Source organism: Archocentrus centrarchus, chromosome 2 (assembly GCF_007364275.1).
Source record: "Archocentrus centrarchus isolate MPI-CPG fArcCen1 chromosome 2, fArcCen1, whole genome shotgun sequence".
NCBI lineage: Eukaryota > Metazoa > Chordata > Actinopteri > Cichliformes > Cichlidae > Archocentrus > Archocentrus centrarchus.
In genome coordinates, this window is record NC_044347.1 from 3,340,088 (window position 1) to 3,366,746 (window position 26,659).

A 26,659-nucleotide genomic window follows, 5' to 3' on the forward strand; every position below is an offset into this window, starting at 1 on the left:
CTCAAAGCAACAGGTTTGCATTTTTTATAGGTACTGGGAACTGTGAGAGCCATTTTATAAGAAGTTTGATCCAAAGTTTGGACAGACTTTTGTGAATGTGTAGTTGAATGGAGGGCTGTGAAAGGCATTAGAGTGTCCAGTTTTTCTACTGTGTGACTATGTTGTGATAATTCCTGAATAAATGTTTGAACTCTGAATTATATTATGCCCACATAATCAAAAATGGCCTCCACCTCGCCTCCTGCCCACACTAAGAAGTGGTGCACGCCAAGGCTGTTTCCTGAGTCTAGCACACTACTTCCTGTAAAGTCAGGACTACATACCAATTCACTAACCCACAATTTAATTCACACAACTGCAACACAAAGGGGATGAGACACCATGTAGGAGGGCGCGTGCAGAAACAGTGCAGAGTCAACTTTCTGGGGGCGCTCATAATAATAATAATAACAATAATAATAATAATAATAATATATTATTATTTTTTAAACATCACAAGCCCAAAATGCTCATAATTAGAATTAAATATAGTACAAAATAAGGTGTGAAAATCATATTTCTTATGGCTGCAAACCTCAATTTGCTTTTTATTTATGTTTATTTTTTCTTAAACGTCACTTTTCTCGAAACAGTCCCCCCCCCCCCCCCCCCATCATGTGACCTTCCTCCACGGTATAAAAATCCTTCTGTCGGACTTCTTGTACATTCCTGCCTGCAGACCTCTGTCTCCAGCCTGGCCACTTTCTCTGCTGCACTTTCAGGTAAACTTCTTAGTTAGCAGCTCATTAAGTTAGCAGCTTCTGTGGCGAATCTTTGTAGAGCCTTTCAACTTAAGGGGGCGACGTTGTCGGCATTTATACTTGTGTTGGTGTATTATGCTTTAAGAACCTTGGGGTCGTGTCCCGGTGTTTTATATGCAATGCCAGCCAATAGAATAGAATAAAATATGATGCTTCATGAGAAAAGTGACTCTCGCAGCCACCTTTCATCCCGGAGCCCTGCTGAGGCTTTTCCTTCACTTTCTATGAACTGACAGATTTCCTCAGGCAGCTCATCGCACCTGTGTAATAAGGCGCGTCACCAAATTCAGAAACTATTTACTCCAGAAAAGACTGAAATTGCCTCTTACAAAGTTCCCTGTCTGTGTTACTGTGTTTATGACGCGTTCTGTCTTCAGGACTTTGCTGCGCAGCGTTTCCTGCTGTGTGACGCAGTGATGCACTGTCAGCTCACCTGTGCAGGTCTTCTCTTCATCTTTTCCGTATCTGTCCCACCAATCCGCTCTTTCCCCCGCAGCAAGTGAGGAAAAGAGACAGATGGTTTACCTCCGATGTCAGCGTTCAGGTCTTTTGCCTCCCGCCTGTTTGGAAAATCCCTGTTTTCCACTTTTCTTTTGGTCATTTTTGGGGAGTCAGGCAGCTTAAATGTCACTGTGAAAAGTGCTGACCGATGTTTTATCCGCTGATCACTGATCAATCGGCAACACGGAAAACGGGATAGCGCACAGTTCGTGGCCTGCCGGTGTTGTGCCAAAAAGTGATCGTCTGCCATAAAGTGATTTTCGATGTTTCTATGTGCTTTTATGTGTAATGTCTTTGCTTATATTGGTGAATAGAGTGTAGTCAATAGGATTTATGAAGGGCTTAAATATAAAATGAAGAAATGGCCTGTTTTTCAATTATGTTTATGACTCTGCATTATTGCACGTACATTATAATAAATCCAGTCCTCTTTGGTCACTTAAAATATCTTTATAGAGAGTAATGTTATATTTGTTCTGATTTCTGCTGCTCTCTTGGCCAGATTTCTCTTTAAAATCTGACCGATCACAGTTTTTACCCTGATAAATAAAGAATATATAAAAGTCGCTGCTAAACACTGATTGCAGCGTCTACCTTGTGACAGAAATGTTGTTTCTTACTCAAAATTACTTGGTATCATTCACAAGAGAAATGTTTGACATATTTTTCACAGATTCTAGGTCAGCAAGTCATTTACACAGTATAAATACAGGCAATCATTTTCTGGCAATCACTTTTTGGCAGACGATCACTTTTTGGCACAACAGGCAGCTGCTGCAGTGCGTGGAATTTGTAGTATAAGTGGTGGGAGCACATTTACCCGTAGGCTATTAATAATAACTATATGAAATCATCTTGCTGGCCGTATAAAATTAGATCGTGGGCCGGAAGTGGCCCGCAGACCTTGAGTCTGACACATGTGACATAGAGAAAAATTGCAGTATGGAAGTTAAAATGGGCAGATGAATTGTTAGTACAAAAAATTATTTCTTATCCGATTACTTGATTAATTGATAGAATAATCGATACAGTACTCGATTCTGAAAATAATCGATAGCTGTATTCAGAAAGCCATAGTCAAACATTAGTTTTCAGCACCAGTGGAGCTGTGAAAGGCCTTTAAGAAAAATGACATGAACCTCGAGAAATGTAACTACAGGTTCACAAAGACTGTGATTACGCTTTAGGTGTGCTTTCTGGTTACATGTGTAGGCCCCGTCACTCAGTTAACAAGTGGGAGCAGCTTTTAGCGGTTAGTATTAGCTTGCTAATTAGCATTACCACCCCCGCCCCTGGGGGGGGCGCCTAAAAATGTGGCCGCATACACCTCAGAAAGTATATAGCTGCGCCCCTGCTTCTCATCATTATGTACTGCCGCAGACCTTGCTAATCCAGGTGACCTCCGAGCCTGTGTGGCCTCAGTGAAATTATTTGTTAATTAAAACCTTCCTTTTTAATCGCGCTCATAGTTAAGGCTGGATCAGCTGATCATGAACTGTCCTTTAGTTATGCTGCAGTAGACCAAGGTTGCTGTCAGTGTTCTTCATTCACCTCCTTTCACTCTGTTTATACTCCACTCTGCATTTAATCCAGAGTTATTATTAATCTCTGTCTCTCTCCCCCCTCAGCAGATGACCCCCCCTCCCTGAGCCTGGTTCTGATGGAGGTTTCTTCCTGTTAAAAGGGAGTTTTTCCTTCCCACTGTCACCAAGTGCTGCTCACAGGGGGTCGTTGTGACTGTTGGGTTTTCTCTGTATTATTGTAGGGTCTTTACAATATAAAATGCCTTAAGATGACTGTTGTGATTTGGCGCTATATCAATAAAATTGAACGGAACTGAATGATTATTAAAATTCTCGCCTTATTAGGATTTTTCTACATTCAGACAAAATGGTGAAAACGATGAACTATGAAGTCACCCTGTTCACTGGACATTTGGCCTTTGCCTCCACATTCAACGCTGTCTACATTAAGCTGGTTGGCACAAAAGGAAAGAGCAAACGCACACATCTCCTGAGCTTGGAACCATCCTTCTTCAAAGGAGGCGTAAGTCTGAAAACCATCTGCATATTTATGTATGTCTCATGCTTCCTTTACCTTTGGCTATTTGAGGTGATTTAGGACGTTAAATACTCATTCAGGAAACCTACCACCTACATATAACTCTGTCCACCCTTGTAGTAAGGGTATGCTAATTGCTGTAATGTTAAACCTAGACCTTGATCTAGATTTTATCATATACACGTGATGCTGATCCCTTTTAATTTTTTTCAAAATCTTCTCTGATTATATCAGGTGTCACGCTTTAATGTGTCCTGCCCAACCTCCCTTGGAAAGCTGGTGCTGATAGAGTTAGACAAACAGATTTATTTTTTCAAGGACTCCTGGTATCCTGCTAAAGCGGAAGTGAAATCCCCTGAAGAAGAAACCTACCACTTTCCCATCTACCAGTGGATCACTGACAGTGAGGTGCACTACTTCAGAGAGGGAAGAGGTATGTGGAAATGTGCCTGTTCAACATCCTGCCATGACAACAGAAGATATGAAAGAAAGAAAACATCGATAAAGATGATCAATCAAATTGCAATGAGAATATATTAAACCTTAATATGCTCTCTTTTTTTGTTTCATTTTGAAGCTCTCCTAATCTTTGAAGATGACAGCAATCTTTTTGGTGGATACAGTCGGCAGCAGGAGCTTAAGCAGCGACAGAAAATCTTTCAGTAAGAGATTTTAATTTTTCATATCTCAACATTAAGATGCCTGAAATCCTCTTCTGTCTCTTCTGTCTCCCTCTCTGCCGGAGGGTTGCCGGTTTGAGCCCCTGTCCCTGCGCTGCATTGTGTCCTTGGGCAAGACACTTAAACCACATTGCCTAACAGTAGCGCCGGTCTCTGGCTGCATGACCACAGATGCTCGTCTCTGGATGAGTGATCTGGAACCATCATTTCGTTGTGTGACAATGAGTTGAATCTAACATCTAACATATGAAGATAAATATACAACAAGTAAAATGTAGCAGGATTTATGAAAATGTAATGCTAATTTCATGTTTGTTTTTGTTATATAAACTAGATTAAGACTGCAGATTGACTGCTCTCCAGACTCTTGAATCCCTCACCTGTCTTTCTCCCAGATGGGATGTGTATGAGAAGGGGGTACCCCACTGCATTAAGGCAGACAGCCTTGATTCTCTACCCTACGATGTCCACTTCTCTGTGACCAAGACCGCAGAGATGAGATACACTGCAGTCACAGGGTGAAGTCCTCACGTCCTCTTACATATGTCTGAATATCTCACTACATGTCTGATGAAATGATTTTAAGAATAATAAACTTTTTCTTTTCAGACTGCTAGAGTTGGAACTGATTGAACTGGCTGAGTGTAAGAGCAGCTGGACTCGCATCAGTGACATCAGTCACCTTTTATCTGCTCATCGGACTCAAGTATTAGGTAATAATCAATCAAGTTCATAGAATACTGCATTATGGTATATGTTCAACTACTACTTCAACTACTGTTTCTAGTCATATAATGCTTCATACCCTGCATGTATAATTTTTGTGTTTTTGATTATTTTCTGTCTTTTATCATGCCAATAATTCCAAACATCGTTCTTATTTGAGTTCTTGTTCCCAGGTTAGTTTCAGCTGGCATTTTGGTACAAGCCTAGTTTGCTTTACTGTTAAAATATCAATCTTGAATTCCTTATTTGTCTTAAGCCTCCGTTCATTGTTTGAGTTTAGTAATCTTTTGAGTGTTTAGTTCCCTTAGTGCAGTGGATCCCAAAGTGTGGGACGGTACTGGCAACACGTAACAGAAATTTAGTTTAAAATTACTCACAAGTATGCATAGTTACATATTTATATTAATGTGTTTATTGATTTAAAAAGTGAGTTAAAGCTGGTAATAGGAGGTGGGTCCAAAGTCCCCAAAGTAAAGTCAAACAATATTATTTTTTCCAGACTTTGTTCAGAAACACTGGAAGGAAGACTCTTTTTTTGGCTACCAGTTTCTAAATGGTGTCAACCCCACGTTGATCCGATGTTGTAGAGCACTGCCTGAGAACTTTCCTGTCACTGGGGACATGCTGTCTCTCTATGGTCAGCATAGTTTGGCAGATGAAATGAAGGTAACAGTTTAATTTCCTTGACTGTAACATCCCTTGTCTCATATTGATCTTAATAACACAGTCACTGTAATGTCCTGGTCGCATGCATGGGATCAAATCATTTGTAATTCTTTCTGAAATTTCAAACAGAATGGCAACATCTTCCTGTGTGACTACAAGCTTTTGGATGGAGTGCAATCAAACACCATCAAAGGAAAGAAGCAGTACTTGATGGCTCCTCTCATTCTGCTCCAGAAGACCCCTGATGGTAGGCTAATGCCAATTGCTATTCAGGTGAGTTTAACAGTGAATAATACCAAAACTATAAGTTGAGACACTATCTCTGAATCACACTTAGCATTCTGTTGCATGTGTTGATGCAAAGTATGGGCTCCCACTGTATGTGTGAGTGTGTCAACTGACATTGCTCTGAATCATATAATATAGCAGGACATGTTTTTGTAGGCTTGGGCACAAAGGGGCTTGACTATTGACTGGGCTGAGTGCAGTCTAACCAGTTACAACCAGTTCTGTGCATTCTGCTCATTGTCACTGGCTCTCTGGGCTCTTGCCCCTTGACTGTGGGGGCTCTGTCTGGGGTCTCCCTCCTTCCTCCTCTGGGTTGTGTGCGTGGTTGCCATCAGGATGTGTGGCCTCGGGTCTTCTGAGCTCCGGGTGAACCGTGGATGGCCTGGGTCCCCTGGGTCTTTCCCTGTTTGCATCTGGATCCTGAGGGGCATGGTTGTGGCCTCTTGCCCTCATTATTATGTTCCATGACAGAGGCACATACACATTACTACAAACCACAGCAAGATTGTGTGTATATACGTATATGCACCTATGTACATGTGAATATGTGTATGTATGTGTATTTACCGCCTACGCCTAGAAATTCTGTCCATAAAAATTATCAACAAAATTGGTGACAAAGGGCAGCCCTGGCGAAGTCCACCACCCAGAGGGAACGAGTCTGACTTATTACCAGCTATATGGTACAAGCTCTCACTGTGGTTGTACAGGGACTGAATGGCCCACAACAATGAGCCAGACACCCCATACTCCCGCAGGACCTTCCACAGGATACCCTGAGGGACGCAGTCAAATGCCTTCTCCAGGTCCACAAAGCACATGTAGACTGGATGGGCAAACTGCCATGCACACTTGAATATCCTTGAAAGGATAAAGAGCTGCATTGTTGTATTGTACCTCTTGGATCCGGGGTTTGACTAATAGACGGACCCTCCTTTCCAGAGCACAGGCCATGTGTCGAGGTGAACTCGACTATATCTAGGTGGTATCTCTCAAACTCACACACTAGCTCAGGCTCCTTCCCCACCATAGAGGTGACATTCCATGTCCCAGTAGCCAGTCTCAATAGCCGGGGATGGGTCCGCCAGGGCCTCTGCCCTTGGCCACTGCCCAACACACACTGCACCCAACCCCTTCAATGCCTCATGTGGGTGGTGGGCCTGCAGGAGGGCGGGCCCATGTTGTCTCTTTGGGCTGTGCCTGGCCGGACACCACAGGCTAATGCCCAACCACCAGACGCTTTCCCTTGAGCTCCCTCCCCAGACCTGGCTCCAGGGTGGGGCCCTGGTAACCCTATACTGGACAGGGTAAACAGTTCCCTTGTTGGTGTTTCCATAGCGGTCTTCTGAACCGCTATTTGTCTGGCCCCTCCCCCAGGCCCAATTTGCCATGGGAGACCTTACCAGGGGGATAAGCCCTGGACAACACAGGTCCTGTGATCACTGGGGCACACAAACCCCTCCACCACAATAAGGTGGCGATTCACGGAGGAGGGCAGGAAATTTCCCCCCTACTAAATAATCCACAGTCAGCTGTTTGTGGGATTATATCAAAGTGGAAGTGATTGGGAACAACACAAACTCTGCCATGAAGAGGTAGGCCATGTAAAATCGAAGAGTGGGGTCAGCAGGTGCTGAGGAGCATAGTCCACAGAGGTCACCATCTTTCTACAGAGTCAGTCACTATAAACCTTTGAACTTCATGTGGCCTTCAGATTAGCTCACAAACAGTGTGTAGAGAGCTTCATGGAATGGGTTTCCATGTCTGAGCAGCTGCATCCAAGCCTTACATCACCAAACACAATGCAAACTGTCAGATGCATTCATGTAAATCAGTGGTTTCCAAAGTCAAGAGTGCTGTGGCCCCCTTAAAAACCAGAAAATCTCCATGGGGACCCCCTTTACAGAAAGTTTTGAAATTTTCCTTGCTAGAAAGCTGTCTTCACCTTCATCAAAATACAAGAGAAAGTGATGTATTTACTTGAAAATTTAACTTTAAAAAAATGCATGTAAAATGCTAATGCCAATATGTGACCCACTTGGCAAAGGGACAAAATCGTCAGTACGAGAGCAGCAAAGTTAGGTCCAAGCAACGAGTAATATCACAAACTACCGTATTTTTCGGACTATAAGTCGCACCAGCCAAAAAATGCATAATAAAGAAGAAAAAAACATATATAAGTCTCACTGGATTATAAGTCGCACCGGGGGGGGGGGGTTAATTGATAGAATCCAAGACCCAGAGCAGACATTCCATCTTGAAAGGCAATTTAAAATAATAATGGATTAAAGAGCAGGCCGAACAGGGTTACGCCTACGTTGTGGTAACGTAACACATTCAGCTACATGACGCACACTAAACTGAGTACGTGTCTGGTATGTTAACATAACATTAACAGTTATTCAGATAACCACAGCATAAAGAACATGCAAACAAGTTCACCAAACCATCAATCCATTGAATTCTTCGTCCTCGGTATTACTTCTAAAAAACTCCGCACTCTCCGTAGGTAGACGAAGCGCCGCTTTCTCTTCTGTGTCGCTTTCGTCAGACTCGTCGTCAATTGCAGTTCCAATTATTCTGGCCTTTCTGAATCCTGACAGGATGGTTTCAGTTGTCACTGAAGTCCATGTTTTGTTGATCCATCCAATGACTTCCAGGAAAGTTGGGTGGCGCATTCTCCCGGTTGCCGTGAAGCTGTGCTCTCCATCCATCATCCACTGCTCCCACAGGTTACACAAGACTGCCTTAAAGCTCCGGTTCATGGTTCCGGTTCATGTCAAGTGTCTGAGTATTTTGGTTAATGTGTTAATAATTTCACATATAAGTCTCTCCGGAGTATAAGTCGCACCCCCAGACAAACTATGAAAAAAAGTGCGACTTATAGTCCGGAAAATACGGTAAACACCATCTTAATTCATTTTTTAAATGCATTTTTGTAAATGTGTAACTATATGCATAATTTCATGTTTCTAAATGAGAACTGGTTCTCAAACATTTTATCTGTCTGACACCATCTTCACCACCACGACACTGTTCACACACTCTGCACACCCTTCAAGATTACTCCTATTCTGTTTCTCTTTCTATCTACACCGTGGTAGAACAGCTTTAATGTACCTTCAGTGCACCTGGACTTGCTTCCCTTCCACCAGGTATACTACACACAATATTAAATTTGTCTGCTTTTCTTCTCTCCATATCAGCCAGCTGTCTCCATCTGACAGTTATAATCCCCACATTGTCATGTTAGATTGTTTTCAATCAAATGTAGGTAAAAAAGATCAAATGCAGTGAATAAAAAAATAAAACCTTTTTCCTTCATTCTCCTTCAGCTAAAGCAGAAACCAGCAAAGGACAACCCAATCTTTGTTCCTACTGACTCTGAGACCGACTGGCTGATGGCAAAGATCTTTGTGAGAAGTGCAGATTTCAACTTCTTTGAAGTCAATGCTCACCTGCTGCGCACTCACCTGCTGGCTGAGGTTTTTACAGTGTCAGTGTTGCGCAACTTGCCCATGGTGCATCCTCTGTACAAGGTAACTGAAGCTCAGGAACCATTGTGTTTTAAGCTAACACTGTTAAATGGCATATAAAGCACAAAGACTTCCAACTTTAAGATCTGTCTTTTTCTTTAGTCCACTACGGTTGAATTCTGTGTGGTACCATCAAACCCTAAGTAGACCCCTGTGATTCAGTATCGTATAGAACTAGGGTGGGGAATTAATTTTCCCAGAGGGCCACATGAGAAACTAGGACAGTTGTATGTATACAATAAGTGCTATTGCTATTTTGCTTGTACTTCACCTACAGTTTTCCAGCTCTTTTACAGTATAACTAACTGTTAGTGATTCAGTGTTCTTAACTTGAGGAAGTCAACTATTTTAGTAACAATGTTAATGCCATGGTTCATTTTAGCACTGACTTACAGTCCCTTATAACTTTATTAGACCACCTGAAAAAACAGAAAAAACAAATATTTTAGAAATGTGTTAAAAAACTTGTTTAAAACTAGAAACATGTTATTTATTAGGTGACAAACAAACCAATTCACAATTTATACCAAAATTTGAGCCGGTACATTGGACTTCTCTGAGTCAGAAATGAATCAAGCAAACACATTTTTTCTCTTCAGGGCTGCTTGTAAAGAACATCTAGATCAAAAGTAATAATGTGCTTCATTATTTTGTTAAACAGTTTTTTTGGGGTAAAAATGCTTGTAGATTGCATTTCTCTGAGCGTAACATGGGCTGACATTGGTTTTTTTTTTTTTTTTTTTTTTTTTTTTTTTTTTTTTAGCCTGTCATGTCTGGCATCTTTCACAATCGGAATGATGATCCGAATGCACTGATGTACCAAACATATTTGCTTTGACAAGAACAGCTCTATATGTTTCCTATAGGCTCTTCTTGTTAATGTTTGCAATTTTATTTTTATTTATTTATCTTTTTATTTAGTTATTCATGCCAAGTCTGACAGGCAACAAGGAAGGGGCAAGAACAAGAGGTGGGGGGGAGAAAAGGGGGGGGGGGGGGGGGGGAGAAAAGGAAGAAAGGAGATAGAAAAAAATAAAAAAAAATAAAAGGGGTTGATATACTCACACACACACACACACACATCCATACACACACCCATATGCACCTACATATACACACACACACAAACACACACACACAAGTTTATTGTTTGTAGTAATGTGTGTGTATGCGCCTTTGTCATGCAATGTATTCGATAATGAGGGCGAGAAACTGCAACCATGCCCCCCGCGATCCAGAGGTAGATAGGGAAGGACCCAGGGGACCCAGGCCATCCACAGCACAGGAGCTCAGAAGACTTGGGGCCACACATCCCGATGGCAACCGCGTACACTCCCCAGAAGAGGAAGGAGGGAGGCTACAGACGGAACCCCCACAATCCAGGGGCTAGAGTCCAGAGAGCCAGAGACGACGGGCAGCCCACCCCCCCCGGCAGGCCGGCACCCCCAGCACGAGCCAGGCATGCGGCCCCCGAGGCCCCAAGCGCCCGAGAGCAGCCCGACACCCGGCAGAGCCCCCCCACGCGCCAAATGGTAAATGGTAAATGGACTAGTTCTTATATAGCGCTTTTCTACTCAGTATGAGCACTCAAAGCGCTTATACAACCTGTTTGCATTCACCCATGCACTCCCATTCATACAAGCACTTCCATTTTTACAAAGCTAAGTGCTTTTAATTAACTAACATTCACACGCATTCATACTCCGACAGAACGGTCGGAGAGCAACTTGGGGTTAAGTATCTTGCCCAAGGATACATTGGCATGTAGCCTGGAGTAGCCAGGACTCGAACCGCTGACCTTCCGATCAGTAGGTGACCTGCTCTACCTACTGAGCTACAGCCACCCCAAAGAGGCCCAAGCCACCCCCAGGTCACGGCCGCCAAGGGAGCAGGCCAAAAACCATGCCGAGACATCCGGCCACACATCCCGGGACCCACGGGCACCCACACCCCAGGGGGGGCAGTGACGACCAGTGGGGAGCAGCGTGGAGCGGTAGGGAGGGGTAACTCCCACCCTCCGTGTCCCACCGGTGCCAAGGCTTGGCAAGCCACCAACCCAGGCCCAGCTGTCCACACACACACACTCTCACAAGCACGCACGTACACACCCACACACACGTACCAGTCATTCCCTCATGTACACACACGCACATACACACGCACGCACATTCGCATGCACCAGTCACACACTCATGCATACGCACATGTAACATACATGGACACCTAATGTGGGAGAGCGGGTACCAGCACCAAGCCAGCGGCAACCCAGGGAAGCAGCCAACCCAGCCCCGAACAATGAGCCAGTCCCCATCCCAGGCGGGGTGCATGGAACCGGGGTGTGAGAGGGCCCGCCCGCCCCCTCCTCCCACTCAGCGTGTTGGGGGGGTGATGTGAATGTATGTACTGAGAAGAATGTGTATGGCTGTGTGAAAATTACAGTGCTTTTAAAATTGGAGGGACAGATGTAATATGAGCACTGAATAACAGCGCCCATCCACACCGTCCCCCCAAGGCCCTCAATGTCTAAAATGTAAATAAAATTGAGGTGCAGGCAGCAGTGAACAGTGAAGTGGGGCCACCTCAGCAGTGCCACCCACTAACCACTGTGTGACACACCTGCCCCCCAAGGCCCTATATGTACTATGATGTGTTGTGAGCTGTATAATGCAATTAAAAAAGGAGGAGTGGGACATCACGCAGCACAGCGAGCAGAGTCGGGGTGATGGCCCTACTCACTGCAGCACGAGCCCCCCACCCCCGAGAACCTATGTGTGCATAATGTGATGTTAAACTGAGTGGGAGGAGGGGAGGGGCCAGGATAAATATGACCGGGAGGCAGAGGACTACCCCCCGGAGGAAGAGAGCCAGCTAGCTACTGGCTCACTAGGCACCCCAGTTCCCTACACCCCCCCGCAGCCCAGGGAAGGCAGGTCCAGGGCCTGAAGTGACCGCACCCCCAGGACGCCACCGTACTCCAGGCCGGCACCCACTGCCCCCACTGCAAACAGGACACAACACACACCCCACATGCATACAAAGGACAACAAATATCGCACACACACACACACGCACGTACGCACACATACACACGCACGCACACACACGCACACACACACAGACACACACCCCCACACACATACTCACACATACACACACACGCACACAGTGGTCCTGAGTCAGAACCAACCGGCCCCGTGTGGGGCAACTGCTGCTCCCTCACCTGAGCGCCCCACCACCCCATGGGGGAGGGCACCCAGAATCCCGGAATGCCAGCCAGACACCCCGACACAGCCAACCCACCCCACACGGCGGCGCGCCCAAGGGGGCACAGACCCCTCCAGCGCAGGGAGGGGCCCAGCCAGGAAACGGGCAACCCCGGGCACCAGGGCCCCGACCCCCGCACCCCGGCCCCCACAGAGGAAGCCGGCCACCCGGACGGGGCCAGCACCGCCACCAGGGGACCCCGAGCCCCACACCCCACGACCATAAGAGCACCATCCAAGTCCCCACCACCAACAACCAGGGCCCGGACACAGAAACCACAAAACGGTAGCCACCGCCTCCAGGCCAGAGCCATCAGACACCCAGGCCCCCCCGGCCCACCCCCAGCCACCTACCGGGTGCGCCATGAAACCAGACCACAGCTCGTCACCCCCATCATGCGATGGAGCTGATCAGTGGGGACCAGAGAGATTCAAATTTTGCCAGTTGATTTTTAGAGGTGGCGGACATTCTTTCCAGACTAATGTGGTCTAAAAGTAGATTCTTATAGTGAGTAACGCATAAATCATTTTTTGATTTCCAATTCATGAGGATAGTTTTCTTAGCGATGCATAAGGTAGTAAGAACTATGTGTGATATATTTGTTTCCATGTTTAATTCACTTAAATCACCTAGAATGCACAGTTTTGGTGATGTTGGGATATCGCAATTAAAACATGTGGATAATTCCTCACATATCCTCTGCCAGAACCTCTGAACAGGTGTACAAGACCAAACTGCATGCATATAGTTTTCAGTATGGTTGCCTGAACAGTGGGTGCATATATTTGTGTCTCTGAGGCCCATTTGGAACATCCTGTGTCCTGTATAATGTATTCTATGGAGAGTTTTGTATTGTATAAGTTGTAAATTCGGACTTTTAGTCATTTTGAAAGTGTTTAAACATATCTGTGTCCAGAAGTTTTCCTCTGGGTTAATGGAAAGATCTCGCTCCCATTTTGTAGTTGGGAGGGATATTGAATCATTAATTTTTAATAATAACTTATATATTTTTGATAGTAATTTAGGGGTATAAAGATTTAGAAATTCTGTTACCAGTACAGGGGTTTCTAATTTTAAATTATTTAAATTAAACCTTGCCTGTATGATAGACCTCAACTGCTGGTATTCGAGAAATTTGCTATTGCTAATTTCGTATTTGGAAATAAGTTCTTCAAATGGAATAAAGGTCCCATCGTGAATAACATGTTCTAAGTTCTTTATTCCTTTCTCTTGCCATGTTGAGAAGTTCAGTACTGTTTTTTTCTGACATATATCTGGATTGTTCCAAATGGGTGTCAGTTCACATGGGATAAGTGAAGACTTTGTTATCTTTAAGAATTCCCACCAGACTGTCAGAGAGGTGTTTATGTTAAGACTTTTAAAACCGCTATGATGTTTAATACTGACGCTAATGAAAGGTAAGTCAGAGATTTTCACTTTTCCACAGAGTGTTTGTTCTAAATCCAGCCATGGGCTGTCTAAAGGGCTTGATTTGATCCATCTTGAAATATACTGTAATCTATTGGCTAAGAAATAGTGATAAAAGTTTGGGAGTTCTAGACCACCACTGCATTTTAGCTTTTGTAAAGTTTTTAAACTTATTCTTGAGGTTTTATTTTTCCACAAAAATTTTGAAATGTTTGAGTCTAGAGATTTAAACCAGGCAACAGAAGGTTTATTAGGGATCAGTGAAAACAAATAATTGATTTTAGGCAAAATCATTATTTTTACTGTGGCAACTCTCCCCATGATAGATATAGGTAGAGAGTTCCAACGTGTGAGATCATCCTCTACTGTTTTTAACAGAGGAATATGATTCAACCGTACCAGGTCTGACAGCCTGGGGGAAAAATTAACACCTAAATATTTAATATTGCCAGATTGTAGTGAGGTGGTCGTGGTGTTCTGAAAATTACAATTTAGAGGTAAAACGTTTGATTTACTCCAATTGATGGAGTAGTCTGATATAGATGAGAACTTATCTATAAGTGTGATTGTTTTTAGAAGAGAAGTTTGTGAGTTCTCAAGGAAAAGTAATACATCATCAGCATAAAGGCTTATCTTATGGTCTGTGTTTTCTGTTTGAATTCCTTTAATATCTACATTTTGTCGGATTGTTGCTGCTAGTGGTTCAATGAAAATGACAAAGAGTGAAGGAGAAAGTGGGCAGCCCTGTCTGGTGCCTCTCTGCAGACTGAAGCTTTGGGAAATAAGATCATTTGTTCTAACACGTGCATTTGGAGAGCTGTATAATGTTCTGATCCAGTTTTTGAAGGATGAACCAAATCCAAATTTGTGTAGAACTGCTAACAGAAATTTCCAATTTACTCTATCAAATGCCTTCTCTGCATCTAAAGAGACAACTGTGGTTTCTAATTTATTAATAGAACAGTAATCTATTATATTTATCAGTCTGCGTGTATTATTGGCAGAGTGCCGACCCTTGATAAAACCTGTTTGGTCTGGATGTATAATAGATGGAGTGATTTTTTCTAACCTTCTGGCAAGGACTTTGCAAATTATTTTAAGGTCTACATTAATCAGAGAGATTGGCCTGTAGCTGGATGGGAGTGTGGGGTCTTTGCCTGGTTTAAGAAGTAGACTAATGTTAGCAGAGTTCATGTTTGGAGAGACCGCATGATTGCTCTGAATCTGAGCCACCATTCTGAGAAAAGAGGGTCTTAGTACAGACCAAAATTCTTTATAAAACTCTGCTGGAAAACCATCTGGGCCTGGGGCTTTATTATTTGGGAGATGCTGTATTGCTTCGTAAAATTCAGATGATGAAAGAGGCGAATCAAGAGTCGCGGCCTGTTCATCATTTAGTTTAGGTAGATTAATGTTATTAAGATATTCTTCAATTTCAGCATCAGATGGATTAATCTGCGATGAGTATAAGGCTTCATAGAAGTCTCTAAAAGAGTTATTTATTTGTTGTGGGTCGTGGGTAATATTACCAGTTGAGTCTTTAATAGAATAAATGGCTGTTTTTTCTTTATTTAGCTTTAACTGGTTAGCCAAAAATTTTCCAGATTTATTTCCATGTTCGAAGTTTTCTAAACGCAGCCTCTGCAACATGAATTGTGTCCTTTTATCAATTATTTCATTTAACTCCAGTTTTAGTTTCCTCATGTTGTTAATTATATGTTCTTGTGGTGAAGCGGCATAGGCAGTTTCTAAAGATTTAATTTTCTGTTCTAATTCTAACACAAGTGCTTTTTCTTTATTTTTCTTATGCGAGCAGTAAGATATTATTTTGCCCCTCATTACTGCTTTTCCTGCTTCCCAAAGAACACATGGTGATATTCCAGGTTGATCATTATTTTCTAAATATGCTGACCACTCCTTTTTGAAATAATTAATGAAATCTTGTTCTTTAAGTAATGATGTATTAAATCTCCAGTTCCTGGTTGGTGGTGTGACTCTTTTCTGTGTCAGAGACATAGACACCGGTGCATGATCACTGATAGTGATAGGGTGAATCTGAGTGTCTGTGATATCCATCATCATGGAGCTGCTAATTAAAAAGTAATCTAAGCGGGAGTGAGACTTGTGTACTGGTGAGAAGAAACTATAATCTTTCAGAGTGGGGTGATGTGAACGCCAAGCATCGCAAAGACCAAAATCCTTCATGTACTGTTTAAGAATGTCTGCAGACTGCCAGTTCCTCTGACTCACTGCTGTACTGAGCCTGTCAATATCTGCATTAAGTACCAGGTTGAAGTCTCCTCCTATTATAAGTGTGGTGTCAGAGTGATCGGACAGCAAAGTGAAGAAGGTATGAAAGAAGGAGGGGTCATCAACATTTGGCCCATATATACTAGCAATGCATAAATCTATATTTTGAATAGTTAAATTGAGTATTATAAATCTACCTTCTGGGTCTGATGTAGTATTTCTAATGATGCAGTTTATCTTTTTGTTAATCAATATGGCTACACCTCTTTGTTTGGAGTTGTAGCAGGCTGAGTACATGTGAGGGAACTGTGGAGAGGAGAGTGTGCGCGCAGATGTTCTGGACACATGTGTCTCCTGTAGAAACACTGACATTGGTTTGAATTTACTGGGACATCCACTGCTGTCATTGTGATGATGCATTAATGAATGCTGCAGACCAGCAAACTGCTAAAACATCTGCTTTTAAAGTGGTGGCCACATTTGCTGATGATCAATTAAGTGTGTTTGATTAGCAGCACCTGGCTGTTACTGGCCCTCTTTATTCCTATGGAAGCAGTGGAGGTGTGGTTGGTATTACAGTGTCCTCTGAAAACTTTCTTTTTCATGTAACTGTATGAATAAAAACCATCAAATAAGCAACATAGAAGGAATTTCCTTACTGATGAATTTCCTTCTTTCTATCAGCTTCTCATACCTCACACTCGTTACACTCTGAACATCAACTTCTTGGCTCGGCAACTTCTGATATCCAAGACTGGAGTTTTGACTCGGGTATGAAAAAGACCAACACACTGAACACACCAGAATCTAAGCAATGTTTTCTTTTTCAGTATCATGTAAAGGATTTGACTCTCACTTGTATTTCACTTTTTTTCGTAGTTTGCAGCTTCCGGTGGAAAAGGTGTAGTCACAATCCTGCAGAAAGCGCTGTCCTCACTGACCTACAGCTCCCTCTGTATCCCAGATGATATCGCTGAGCGTGGGCTGAATGATGTACCAAACTTCTACTACAGGGATGATGGACTGAAGCTCTGGGAGATCATCCACAGGTTCCATAAGTGCTTCACACACTGATAAATGAGGCCTAACCTGATCATTAGACTGTGGAAGTGTTACCACTCAAGTACAGTACCACTCAAAAGTTTGGACACACTCAGCCATTCATATGAATGTTTGCAAAGATTTTTAGGGTACATTAGTTATATTAATTCCAAAGTCTAGAGCAAAAACTTTAAGTGATTCATACCTGTATCCTTTCCTGTCATCCATTACTATCAAGAAAATAAGTCATCCATTTAAAAAAGGGTTAAAAAATAATTTATGGTGTACATTGTGTTTAAAAACCTGTAACATGAATGGGTTTGTGTTTCATTGGTTTCATTTATCAAAGGTTTGTGAAGGAAATTCTCAGCTATTACTACAAGACTGATGATGACGTCCAGAAAGACTGTGAACTGCAGAAGTGGATTCAGGACATCTATGAACATGGATTCCTTTCACAAGCAAGCACAGGTGAGCTGCATATGGACCTATTCTGCTCACTTCCTGCTCCATACTTTGACTCTAATAGAGGACATGCGGGACTTGAAGTCCAACCATTACACAGACACAGGAGTAGTTAATGGAACATCAACAATGTAGTAGGTAATGTTTATTATAATTAAAATTAAAGTACAGAAGTAAAGTGATTAGATGTCTTGTCAACCACCAAGACCTGATGCTATGACTATGTCACAGCCCTGGTTCTTGACCAGCTCTAAACTAGCTGACATTATTATACCATAAATAAACCTAATGAAGGCATTTGTGCTCAGATGGCAGAGAATGCATTCAAACACTAATTTCATGAACATTATAATCCAGGTCAAAACTTTCAGCAGTGATTCTCGTCCTCCAAAATTCCAGCAGCTACAAAAATGAATCCGAGCAATTAGAGCAGTTTGGCTTGTATGGCCTGCTAATACATAAGCTGGTCACAGCATAATCTCAGACTTTATTATGATAATAACACTCTGTGTGCACCTAATATTCTCCTAAGTGTTTGGAAGTGATGACAGTTGTTTTCTTTCCGGTGATCAGGAATTCCACAGAAATTCACCACTGTGGCTGAAATGGTCAAGTTTGTTACCATGGTGATCTTCACCTGCTCTGCCCAGCACTCAGCTGTCAACTCTGGACAGGTGAAGCCTCCTGACTTCATTTCATTTCACTGATTTAGGTTGCAGTCATTTAAGGCCATGTCAGAATCATCAAGAGTCTTAAGTGATAAGCTGAACCTGCCTCTAGCTATTTTCTACTTTCCAAACTACTTCAGCACCCATGCTGGCTACTTTCCTAATACATGGAGAGTTTTTAAACTGTAAATATAATTTAAATGCTGATAGAATATTATTTAAATATCTAGATTGGACAGTTGAGCTCAGGAACATCTTGCTTTTCATACTGAACTCCTGCAGCTCCCTGCAAGCTAAGATTAGCTTGAGGCCCCACCCACTCTTGAGCCTACCTCTGGTGACCCACCACCAAGCTTAACCCATGAATAAGTAGTCTCATGTAGTTGTGTTTGGTTTGGTTGGACTTACTGCAGCTCCTGAGTCTGCCAGCCAAAAGTCTCCTCATACTCATATATATTCCCAATATTTGATGGGAATATTAGCACTCTAGTTTCAAGCGTGCTCTTTGTTTCCCCTCCATCAGCTAATCAACAGATTAGCCAAGTCAGGCCTTCATGTTTTTTAGACCCCTGACTCATTGGGCTCACATGGACTCAGCATTATTTAGAGGAATCTGGGAACTTCCCCACAACGGACGATTCTGGTTTAGTTTTCTGTCATTTTGTGATTATTTTTAATCACTCAGCTTGTTTCAAAGTCCTGTTAATTTTCTTCCAGTCCTTTACTTTTATTCTTGTGCATTCCTGGTTCCAATTTGATTTTCCCCTGAATGAAATTTGCCTTTTGTCGCATGTATCAAGATCACATTTGATTATAGATGTTGAATTTTACTCTTCCTCATCTTTCCTGCATGTTGGTTGTTTTCCTTGTGAATCATTACATCATGAGCTTGAGTCATCACCTGGGATCTCCGCTCTCTAAGTGTTCATAAAGATATATCCAGTTGTTTTTGAAACATTGTGGACTGACTCGTGCTACCATCCCTGGAGTCTGCAGGTTTTAGAATTTGGCTGTTTGAGCATAAGAAAGCCTAAAAACACAGAAGTATTTAAACACTGAGATCACACTGCTCTGTGCTTCAAACCCCATTCATGACCTGTTCATTATTTCCTGCAGTACGACTTTGGTGCATGGATGCCCAATAGTCCTGTCACCCTGCAGCTTCCCCCGCCAACCAAAAAAGGGAAAACAAGTGAGAAACAGATGCTGGACACATTCCCCAGCATCAATACAACAGTTCATGGCATGGCCGTCATGTGGCTGCTCAGCAAGCAGTCCTCTGACTCTGTAAGTGTTCACGTTGTGCGATGTACATTAAAATGTCTAAATGCTTAAGTCATACTCGTGTAGTTAATGTGCCTCTGATCTCATGTCACTCTCCTCAGGTCTTTCTTGGCCAGTACCCACAGGAGCATTTCACTGAGGAGTTTCCCCTCCAGAAGATCAAGTATTTTCAAGAAGAGCTCAAAAACCTGAGTGCAGAGATCAAAGCCAGAAATGAGAGTTTGGACCTGCCGTACACATATTTGGATCCTGAGATGGTTGAAAACAGTGTTTCCATTTAAATATTGGAAGCTTTTGTTTACCAGCAGGATCTAATATATGTGGTCTTGATAAATTTGTAAATTGGAGCAGTTTCAGTCACGTTGTCACAGCTTTGAGACAGTGATACAACCATACACAACAGGAAGTTCCTCCATTATCATACACTTTCCTCTTCAGCTGAATGTAAATCCATTTATGGCATCATTATTGTTGTGTGCCTGAGCATGCAGGTGTGCTACATCTGAACTGTAGGTGCGCTTCCCTTTTCTGTGAAGCACAAGAACAACAATATGTACTTAATAGGCAACCTCTTAATGCTGGATATTTTTGATCATACTAGTCAGAAGCAGGCTTCATATTATGCCTCTTAATACTGTGCAGGATTATACTGTAGCATGGTTAAACATGTGATTAACAAAGAATTAATACTCATGTAAATTTACTGTAAAAGCTGCATGTAAGCCTGTGACTTGTCCAAAATGCCCCCTGCCCTATGACCTGGAATAGGCCCCAGGCCCCTGTGACACAGAACTTATGGAGAGGGAGAGAAAAAATATGAAATGATGGTAAATTTTTGCTAAAGTTCACATTAGGAGAAATGCATAAAGGATCTTTTGGGGAGTGAAATCTCAGCAGAGGGCTGCTGAGCTGATCAATAATCTAGTTTACTGTCTGCATCTTTAAGGTGGATTCACTTCAATTGTGTGTTCATGCAATATTATCAGAAATATGGAAACAGACAAAATGATTCTTTCTGTTTAAAGCAGTTCTCAGAGGTCAGTGATTCCTTTGGACTTTAGTCATGTCACTGTATTTACTGTGAATATCACTTGTTGGTCTGAGTGTTTTTATGAGTTCAAAGTATAAATTAATAATAAATTAGAGAGCTTTATCAAAGCTGTAGCTACTTTATCCATCCACTGGGTGGAGACATGACTCTTCATTAGGAAGAGCTGAAGAGCAACTGGGAAAAATGGCTGTGAATGACTTCAGTGACAGAGAGTGTTTCAGAAACTGTTTTGGTGTCAGACCGTATCTTAGAATAAAGCAAAACAAACAGGAAGTGTGATGTCGTCTTTCTCACATGAACTAATGTCTCTGAGGAGTGTTTCATGCAGCTTCTTGAATCTGCTGCAATGAATGAAAACAGCTCTTAACACAGTGAAGTGTGCCCAATAAAGTGACCTGTTTGTGTAGACTCAGAGAACAGACAGTGGTGAACAGCAGGAAGTTAACGAGCTTCTCAAGGTGATGATTTAGGGAGCCAAGGTGACTGAAGGTCAGGTCACCTGTGAAACAGCATGGCTGCTACCTGAACAAGTGGCTGCTGACCATAAAGCTGCTGTTTGCTCACACAGTGCACCAGAGGATACACTGGATTTATTGATAAATCTTCAGATTCCCTGTTCCTGCCCACCATATTTACAGAAATATATGGAGAGGCACTGGACAACCTGCAGCCCTCGGTTTTTAGTTCACTGCTCATACAAACAGTGAAGCACTTCCACCACAGACTGAACTGACTCCAGCTCCTTTCTGTCTATCTGACGACATGTGAACATGACAGCTTTATGTGGTAATGACACCCTTTCACTTTTCACTGTGCGCTGATTACCACATATGTGATGACACACAGACAGGTTTCGTTAGAACTGTTTCCACTGTTCTTTATTACAGTGTACACATGTACAACAATATGTCTGTGTAGATTCTCAGTCATCCAGGTCATAGTAGTCTCTGGAGCTTGAAAAAGGCGACTGGACTTCTTTTTGTTTCTTGAAGACGTTTCACCTCTCATCCGAAAGGCTTCTTCAGTTCTCAACCAAATGGTGGAGAGACCCAGGTATTTAAACCACTGTGGGCGTAGTCCCCTGGAGGTGGTTATGACCCTCTATTGATCATGTGCGTGAACACATGTGCCCAGGTGTGAAGAGGGCGTGGGTCATATTTAATCAGTGGTTTCAGTTGAAACCAATTTAGGACTCCGCTCCATTGTTTCCTGTGGCCTATTGAGGTCACTGGGACAAAGGTGTGAATGGGGGTTGAGACGTCTGGGAAGGGAGCTCAGGACAGCACTGTAAGCGGGGGAAAGTTGGTGACGTAATCCACCTCCTCTGTTCAATGATGGTTGTTCACAGTGGACATAGATGGCTTCTTTCACTCCTCTTTCAAACCATCTGTTTTCCCTGTCCAAAATGTGAACATTGGCATCCTCAAAAGAGTGCCCTTTTTCCTTCAGATGCAGATGTACTGCTGAATCTTGTCCTGTCGAGGTGGCTCTTCTATGTTGTGCCATTCGTTTGTGAAGAGGCTGTTTGGTTTCACCAATGTAGAGGTCCGAGCACTCTTCACTGCACTGAACAGCATACACTACATCGCTGATCTTGTGTTTGGCGGGTTTGTCCTTGGGATGAACCAGTTTTTGTCTTAGGGTGTGACTTGGTTTGAAGTATACTGAGATGTCATGCTTGGAGAAAATTCTTCTGAGTTTCTCTGACAAGCCTGACACATATGGGATGACAATGTTGTTCCTCTTGTCCTTCCTATTCTCTGTAGTTTGTGTTTGGCCTTCATTCCTGTGCATCTTAGCTGATTTGATGAAGGCCCAGTTGGGGTAACCGCATGTTTTGAGGGCTTTCTTAATGTGTGTGTGTTCCTTATGCTTCCCTTCTGCCTTAGAGGGAACACTTTCCGCACGGTGTTGTAGGGTCCTGATCACCCCAAGTTTGTGTTCCAGAGGGTGGTGGGAGTCAAAGAGGAGATACTGGTCTGTGTGTGTGGGCTTCCGGTAAACAACAATAATACATTTCTCACAGAGCCGGCAAGATAAAGTGAAAATGAGGTCAGTGAACAAATAAGATAAAGTAATGTATTAGATATTCTGTTTCCTGCTCACCATCAGAGACTGCACAGATGTGTATTATCCATCAATTATTCTTAAATCTATTGAATAGAAAGTGGTTACTTTAGACAGAAACAAGCTGTTTTAGCTTGAGCAAGGCCTGTTGACAAATATACGATAAAGTTGGATTATTTTGAACTATGAATCATACAAAGCTACTCTATAAAAAAAAAAAAACATGGAGGTGGGCAGGAGAAGAAATGAAATGTAAGAAGTCAGTGAGTGCTGGGCTGTAATAGATATTCATGATACTTTCAAACTTTGCATATAGTTCAAATTTCTGTATGCAGAAATCAAATCAGCTGTCATGTTTTCACTTTATGAGTCCACTTTAAACAGCAAATTAAATAAAACTTCACCACAGCTGACCAAGAAGGTGACAATAACCATGGATACAGTGAGACAGCTGACTCTGCCCTGTTTTGTAACCTGGACATGAAGAACTGGAGACCCAACAGCCCACAGAATCATTCCTGTTATGTTTCTTTAAGTCTGCTGCCTGGTTGTTCATGTGTCGTTGGTGCATTGGAACCTAACTTCTCCTGTGTGGTCACAAAATGCAGGCAGGTCTGCGGACGTCTACACGACCCTCTCACTATCTGATAAAAAATTAATTCACTGGCACCCAAGTGGACCCTAGCAGGAATTATAATCCCTACTTTAGGGTTTAGTTTGATTTTAGCCACATGCTAAACAAGCACAGTTAAAAAAAAAAAGACATCAAGTATATTGTATGCATTTGGACTTCTGTTATAAGATTTCCATTTGGTGCTCCATATAGATGGGAAAAGGAGGCAAAACTGAAAGCACAACACAAAGAGCAACAGCTCACAATATAAAACAGGAAGTGAGACAACCAAAGAGCTGACACGACCTAAACACGGGAGACTTGGCACAAAAGGGAGGAATGCTTGAATTTCTTCAAATACTCACACCATCCCATTTGTACTGTCTTTCCCACTTTACACTCTTCAGGAGAGGAACCAGCAACCTTTGTTCCATCAAGACTCTGGAGACCTTTGCTCTCTGTCCACAGGTTTAATAATGTAGAAAATGGTGTCGTTATACTGTTTGCATTTGTGTAATATCGATGCCACCATTGGTATTGATATTGATCAATATCAGTGTAATGAGACCGATACTTTAGCTTCAGTTCCTCTCCTGCATGCGCTGCTGCAGTTTCATCAAAGATGCACGCCGACCCTTTAAGTTCTGCTCCAGTCACAGCACAGAGCAGGCACACTTTGCTCCCCACCCCCACTGGGTTTTGATGTCGTACCGTCACATGACTCCGTGGCGCCAGACAAAAAGCAAGTAAGCAGGCCCGGCCAGCCGGCAGCAGCATACAAACACTGGCAGTGCTGAGACGGCGCAGAGCAAAGTGAAAGATTTGGTCTCAAGTAAATACAGGGCCAGAATCACCAATACTGATACCAATACTGATAAGATACTCTTTAATAATTAAGGTGAATTCTACATGTGGGAAAGACTGTCTGAGTAAAAGGAGGCGGTTACCACAGTCCTCTGTCTCCTTGGAAAGAGCTCACTTTGCTTAATGGTCTGTCATCAGTCTCTCCACCAATGCACTGAGATCATTTGAGGAATTAACCAGGGAGATATCAACTGAAAATCATGTTTCGGTTTCAGAAGTGATTCCTGGTGTCACTGCTTCTCAGAACCACTGCAACGTCTGAGTGCCAAAGTAGCAAACTGCTGTCATCGTCATTTCAGAGGTACTGAATTGTTTTATGGCCTTTCTGTCAGCACCTAGCTGGACATTAGATTTAAAAACCTGGGAAATATTGAGCCTGTAAAAGTTCAACTTGTCACTGAAATGCAGTTTCTGAGTCAGATCTCTTCATCTTCATCATTTTCATCATCTTCATCATCTGCATCAAGCTCAAACTCTGCCATCAGCTCCTAAAACTACTTCAAGCTCATCTGCAGAGGCTGCTGCATCCACGTGTGTCCCACAGCTAAGAAGCTAGCAGAGGAACAATGATTCCAAACCAGAGTGACTGAAAAAGAATCAAATTATTGCAATGACCCAGTCAAAACTCAGACCTGAGCCTGATCAATATGTTGTGACAGGACCTGAAATCAGTACCACAATAACAGTTTATGTTCACATTCTTCAGCTGTGTGCTTCATCCCAGTTCAGAGCAATGCAGACCACACATGTGGCTGACAGCAGGGATTTGCTTCTGTTGGAACCCAGATATGAACTAAAGCCCGACTATTTTTGTGATAAGAAGAAACCTCAGCCAGAGCCAGGACATGAGCAGAAAAAACAGGTTAATACTAAATTAATCAAGTTTCTCATGAAGGTCACTTCTTTGAAATTAATCAGAAACTGAACAGACGTCAGTCTACACTACACACCAGACTCATGGAACAGCCTGGGCTAACTAGCCCATTCATGCCAACACACGTGGGCAGCATTGTGCTGTGTGTGTTGTGTATTTATTTCTTGCACCTGATGCATGTGTACTGTGTGTTCCAGTTCACACACCTTGCAGCTTTTTTCTTTTGTTGCTACTGGATCTAGAGCAGAGTTCAGATCATATCTAATGATATGGATGAACTTTTAGATGGCGTCACAAATGAAAAGTCTAACATGAGATTTGTTGTCATACACAAGCATAGCACCATTTATGCTGCCCCTTGTTGCAGCCTTTGCAGAGCTGTGCGGTGGCTCATTCGTTGGCCAAAATGATCCACTTTCATACACACTCGAAATATATAATCCGACTCATTTTCTGTTTTAATCTCTGTGAGCTGAAGTTTGAGCTAGTTTTGTTACAGGCTCCTCGTAACATCTCTGAAAAGAACTTTCTGTTCATTACTTGTCATTATTGTCATTATGCCGAGTTTCTGATAAGCGCTCGCTACGTTCACTGTTGAACTTTTCCCCGTTTCTCCTTTGTGTATTGTGAGGTTTCACTTGCTTGTTGTTAGTTGCGTAATCATAGTCTACTCTTCCAAGTATTTGCTGTCATCAGGACCAAATCACAACAAACAGTCGCCTGAAGGCGCGTTTCCTCTCACTGAAAAACCAGTTTCAGCCTTTGGGATAACTTGCAAACACGTGACCCAGAACACCATCTCTATATCAGATCATGTTAATCCAGAAAACGATTCAGTCTAGAGTCAGCTGATTTTATTTAACCTGTTTGCATTTAAAGAACAGAGATCGATTAAAGTCATTTGATGAAGTGAATCATTAAGGCAAAGGTTTGGGAGGACTCAGAGGAATGCAGGGGAACTTATCAGGCTTATAGAAGTCATCATTCTCCAAATTATTTATTAAAAAGTAAATAAATATTCAAGTTAGATGGAAATGATTAAAATTCATATTTATACAGATTACAGCAGTTCTTAGAACTTAGAGCTGGTATCATCAGCTATTTTCATTAATTAGATTACTAAGACCTCTAAAATATCCTTTTATGTATTTGTTTTGCAAGACATTTCATAAAAACATTTCTGCAGCGCATCATGTACAGATCTGCTGAACCTGCTGCCCTTAATTATATTTTCACACTTTATTTTTACACTTTTCCCAGTTCAGAACAAGCGTATTGGCGACAAAGCCAGCGACGACCTAGAATTGAATGCTGTAAGTAAGCGATGCATCTGAGTGAGCTGTCAGGAGAAGACCAGTTCCATCGAAGTTTAGGTTTGCCTTGGTCATAGTTCAGTAAAGATTAATGACATATAAAATGAAAGGAGCAGTGTTAGAGCTGATCTCTGGGGCGAGGCCTTTATTACCAATGTAGAGGTGAGTCTTAGTCCCACACACTGAAATGTGTCTGAAATAGAACTGAAAACTTTGCTA

The 26,659-nt window shown here is 42.5% G+C and overlaps 1 protein-coding gene across 1 annotated transcript in view; it reads left to right on the forward strand.

Moving 5' to 3' along the window:
• LOC115794027 (hydroperoxide isomerase ALOXE3-like) overlaps positions 1–20,918 on the forward strand; it is a 30,838-nt gene extending 9,920 nt beyond the window's left edge. The window contains exons 2-16 of the mRNA XM_030749262.1: positions 3,170–3,347; positions 3,597–3,795; positions 3,940–4,024; positions 4,184–4,191; positions 4,383–4,560; positions 4,652–4,755; positions 5,268–5,434; positions 5,564–5,707; positions 9,058–9,261; positions 16,885–16,971; positions 17,080–17,249; positions 17,591–17,712; positions 18,280–18,380; positions 19,491–19,661; positions 19,760–20,918. Of these exons, the coding sequence (XP_030605122.1) occupies positions 3,192–3,347; positions 3,597–3,795; positions 3,940–4,024; positions 4,184–4,191; positions 4,383–4,560; positions 4,652–4,755; positions 5,268–5,434; positions 5,564–5,707; positions 9,058–9,261; positions 16,885–16,971; positions 17,080–17,249; positions 17,591–17,712; positions 18,280–18,380; positions 19,491–19,661; positions 19,760–19,939 (2,076 nt within the window). The 5' untranslated portion in view covers positions 3,170–3,191 and the 3' untranslated portion in view covers positions 19,940–20,918. The remainder of the gene's footprint in view (positions 1–3,169; positions 3,348–3,596; positions 3,796–3,939; positions 4,025–4,183; positions 4,192–4,382; positions 4,561–4,651; positions 4,756–5,267; positions 5,435–5,563; positions 5,708–9,057; positions 9,262–16,884; positions 16,972–17,079; positions 17,250–17,590; positions 17,713–18,279; positions 18,381–19,490; positions 19,662–19,759) is intronic.
• Positions 20,919–26,659: the final 5,741 nt, after the last annotated feature.